The sequence below is a fragment of the Coturnix japonica genome, chromosome 1 (assembly GCF_054131305.1).
Source record: "Coturnix japonica strain WE chromosome 1, WE-NBRP24, whole genome shotgun sequence".
In the NCBI taxonomy this organism is placed as follows: Eukaryota; Metazoa; Chordata; class Aves; order Galliformes; family Phasianidae; genus Coturnix; species Coturnix japonica.
In genome coordinates, this window is record NC_140663.1 from 132402369 (window position 1) to 132407161 (window position 4793).

Here is a 4793-nt window from a genome sequence, read left to right on the forward strand (position 1 = left end):
ACAAATGCTTTAATGTTGTTTTCCAAGTCACTGGCAAGACTGCACAGTATTCAACAATATTGCTAATGAAATCCCTTATTGATGTTCCAGCTGTGCTTTATCATCGCTGGGGAAATCTTGACTTAGCAAAGAAGCACTATGAAGTCTCTCTGAAGCTTGATCCTACGGCACCTGGGACCAAGGAAAACTACAATCTCTTAAGAAGAAAACTGGAGCAATTGCAAAAGAAAGGCGGTGCCTGATATTTCTTTTCAGGTTGTCCATGCATGTCCTTTATTATTAGCGTTACATGGTTCCTTTTGACCATGTAAAGGATTCAGTCATTATTTCTCAAAAAGAAAAACACCAGCAATGCACACTTGGAAGTCCAATTATGCCCTCCTGCAGATTCTAACATTTCAGCTGGAGTTTGGAGATCTTTTTATTCGTACTCTTGAACTGCATTTGAAGTCCCTTAGAACACTTTTGTAGGTATACGAAGGCAATGCAGATGGAATCTCACAGCTGTGAATAAATAGCAATATTTGCTTTCACTTGCAATTTGATATCTTCATCTGACTTTTTTTTAGCAGCAGGATGAATATCAGAAGGCAGTTTTATATCTGAAAGCATTTCTGGAAAAAGTGCAATTTCCTGTTTAAATCCTGATCATTTCAAGTATGAAGAATATCTGTCCACTTCAGTTTTATTACTGCTTTCTACTGCCAGTCCTACAGAGCCAGCAGAAGAATGGATTCTTTCCTGCACCCTACTCTTGTAATTTGAGTTATGCTTTGTTTCTTGTTTCTGGCTCCGCCCTTTGAACTGCAGGATTTGTACAAGTGAAAGCGTGCGCCACAAATGTTTTGTCAGCCACCAAGCTGCTGAGATAGGCTCCAGTGGAGAAAATACTCCTGAATTTAAGACAAGATTTCAGCAAGCAGCAAATGGAAAAGAGTGTCAGATGACAGAGGAGTAAGCTAGAGTTTCTGTTCTTCAGGTAACCTCATCTAGCATAGACAGCTTAGGACACAAGTCAGAATTACTTTATCTCTCGCAGTAAGTCAGTGGTCAAAATACAGTATAGCATCTATGGGAGCTGATTCTCATTGTCTAAGGCATTGCAGTGCTTTTTGGTTGAGGACATAACACCTTCTAGCTCCTACATTGTTTATAAAAGAGAGAATTTCTGTGGGAAAAGTAACTGGGCACACAACCTGACCTTGACTGTTAAGGTATTATCTGGAAGGAACTGCGATAAACCTTTGTCTAACCATGGCTGGTGAGTTTGCTGGTATCAGTTAAATAAGCATAGCTGTTAATGTGTAAACCGATCACATTGATGCAGGATGATTCAGAGAGGGGCACCAATTGATACAGTGTCGTTTTTCAACTTGCTGCGGTTCATGTTTGAACTCTGGCTGCCCAGAGTTGTTTCTTTTTCTAGTATTTATATTCCTGCTTCAGGAAATGATCACATGTCTATTTTCTTATTTGTTTGCTTGTTTTATTTAAGATTGGATGACTTCTATTGGATGTGAAAACTGAGGAACTTAGCCTCCTTTTTGTATTCCATTATTGTTTCTTTTTATCCCTGTAGGAAGACATTGAGTAATGTAGTATTTGCAGTTTTCCTAATTAGTGCAATGATTATTTTATAGAAGACTATGGAATGTTTTCCATACACAACTCATCTGCGTGTGGAACCATTTAAAACGCTGAGGAAATGCCTGCCATAGGCCAGGATGTTGCATGAACTTGCCAGCTGACCACCATTAAACATTCTACATCTAGACTATGTCTTGAACCTGCAGTAGGCTAACTTTTGAAAATGACAGCTGGTTCAAGAACCAGTGTGTCTGCAGCACCATGCAGTACTGCAGAGCTCACTCAGCCTTCAACAAAGTTAGTTGGGGTACCATAAGTAGTGCAGCTGCTTCAATGTAATATTCTTTCCTGAGTGAAATAAATCTAGCCAGCAAGGCTATGGCAGTGATACTACACAAATTGGGCTTTGAGAGAATAAATATGCCTGCACTGCATGTGCACAAATATACTATTTACCACGCTGATTTCTGTTGAAGTACCAGAGGCATGTATTTGTACTAATGCAGTGCTCCTCTCCTACTAACATACTCTGCTTCTCAGCAGAGCTAATTTGTTCACGTAGGGTACCATCTTTGATGCACTGTTTTCATTTCTTCTGGTTCTGCACAAGCATGGCTTCCCATCTTCTGATGAGCAGTGAAGTTCAGTCTTTACAGTTGAGCTTTCACATCTGAAATGTGCTGAAACAGATAATCCCTTCAGTACAGACAGCAGACTTCTAAGGCTTTCCATGCGTAGCTTAACATGCATTGGATATAAAGACTTCAATCATAAGGTATTATAGGGTTGGGATCTGGCTGGATGAACTATAGACTAGCAGAAAATAGATGTTTAATATAATCAAGTCTTTTCTGTATATTTGGAATATGACATATTGAGTTTAAATTATTATTCTCATCATGAAGTTCATATGTATAGTTGTCCCTGTCACATACCAGGTTAGCTTTACAGAAATCCAGTAGATCAATATTTTATATACATAGGGTCTGAATTCTCTGTGGCTCATTACAAACCAAAGTTGTTGCAGAAATTTCTCTGTGGAAATCACTTTGTCCTCCTACTCATGAGTCTTAGATGGAAGAGGCGTGCTAACAAATTGAACGCTTTGTTGGCGCTTGAAAATGGTGTTTACTCTTCAGTACAGACGGTGTGATTTATTCTTGGTTAGTTTCCTGGGCACCTATTGTATTATTATGTGTGGGACTATTTGTTTTATATCATTTGTTAGTGCTGTAGAAATTCAGTGTGGTTACTCGTATGAGAGTAGTAACGATACTCTTGTGAGTGAGCATAACATTGAGGCGTGCTTTGGGTTTGAACAAAGCAAACATTTTTGTTGTTGTTGTTTTATTTTCAGAGTTATTTTGAGAGAGCAACAGTTGTAATGTTAACCTTCCTATTATCTTCTCATACCTCATAACTGGCTCCTGGGATGGTGCAGAGCACAAACTCTGGAAGAGAGAAAGGTTTAGAAAACAGAAGGGTTTGTATGTAGCTGTTGTTACTGTCTGTATTTCCAGCATGCTGGATTTTTTTTCCTCCATGTTGCCTTTCCACCATTGCCAATTATGGAAGACAAATGTTTCCTTCGTATCAGCTGACATTAAATGAAGAAACATGGATATTCTTAATTATTTTTTCCCAAAGCTTGCTTGTTCAAATATAGTTCTGAAGACATACTCAGTGATTCAATGCACAGAATGGAGTCAACGCACAGATTGGCTAATACACGTTACAGCTTGTTTTCACCAAAAACTTCCAAGAGAACTCCATAGTTTCAAGTTTCTCTTGTGTTTAGAACCATGTCGTGTACATGAAGTTTCCTGTTATTTAATTTCACACTTAGGTTTTAGAGTTGTGTGTGTGTGAGCACTCAGAAATAAAAATATTCAGTACTTCTGAATGGTTTGATACAAATATTGGGCCCTGTTAATTGTAGTTTCCTCCACCTTTTAGACTTCTACATCTGAGCTGTTCATCCTAGTTTTGTAATAAGAATAAAACAAGTAATGTGAAATATGGTTCATCTCCTAAAGAAAAGGATGTGAGCCGTTGTGTATTTGAAACAGATATTCCTCACTACGTTCCAAGGGTTTACTAAGGTGGTCTGCTCATATATATTGAGAAAATCTCTGCTGCTTTCAAGTGAATTAATCTGGTCTTCTCTTACACCATCCTTTGCACAAAGAATATTAAAAAGACTGGCATCGGGGCAAACTGGCAGGTATTTGCCTTGAGCATCAGTCAGAGTGACTGGATGAGGGAATGGGATATAATAAATCAGAAGAGCTTTGGTTTCTGCAGATAGTTAAACTTATGAGACAGATAAAGCATCTGAATGTCAAATCTCTCCCTACACAAACAGTGCATTGGGGTTCGGTTCTATCTGTTGTTAGCTTGTCTGTGATCACAATAAATGATAACAACTTATTGTTAAATTGATTTTTTGTTGTCGTTCGCTGTTTTATAAGCAATTTAAAGCAACTGTAAATTTACAAAAATGAGATTTCTTTAAACTGGAGTTGCTATTTCAAGCTGCAACTGTTAGAATGTCAAATGTGATAGCATAGTGTTTTGGGGTTTTTTTTACATTAAATATCTTAAATTTTTTTCTTGTTCTTCCTTGTATTCATTTCATTTAGGCCTACATACATGTCTGTGCCTGTGTAGATTCTCACACAGTTATTGACTATTCTCCAAGCTAAATAATCCCAGTTCCCTCAACCTTCCCTCAGAGGAGAGGTGCTCCAGCCCTCTGACCATCTTAGTGTCCCTCCTCTGAACCTGCTCCAAGAGCTCCATGTCCTTCCCGGACGCAGTACTGCAGATGGAGCCTCACATGAGCTGAGTAGAGGGGGACAATCACCTCCCTCTCCCTGCTGGCCACCCCTTTTTTAATGCAGCCCAGAACACTGCTGCAGGTACCTCTGGTTATAGCCGCTCTGGTCACAAACCCCAACGCTGTGCTTTTATGTAGCAGTACTTCCCGCTGCCATACTCACGGTGAACGAACTTAAACACCCTGCCGTCCCAAAAGCTCAACAGCGCTATTTCCTTCCCTCAGCCGATCCTCCCATCGCAAACCTCCGCCTCCTCGGAAAGGCTGCCCGGTTCCGCACTGGGTTCCCCAGCCCAAGGTCTACAAACCCCTCCCAGCTCGGCCTGCCCCGCCCCGCCGCCTATTCCCCCGGGAGCCACGGCGGGCC

At 40.2% G+C, this 4793-nt stretch overlaps 1 protein-coding gene across 1 annotated transcript in view; it reads left to right on the plus strand.

Moving 5' to 3' along the window:
- TMTC4 (transmembrane O-mannosyltransferase targeting cadherins 4) overlaps nucleotides 1-4196 on the plus strand; it is a 51559-nt gene extending 47363 nt beyond the window's left edge. The window contains exon 18 of the mRNA XM_015851500.2: nucleotides 91-4196. Coding sequence (XP_015706986.2) covers nucleotides 91-242 — 152 coding nt within the window. The 3' untranslated portion in view covers nucleotides 243-4196. The remainder of the gene's footprint in view (nucleotides 1-90) is intronic.
- The last annotated feature ends 597 nt before the right edge of the window (nucleotides 4197-4793 follow it).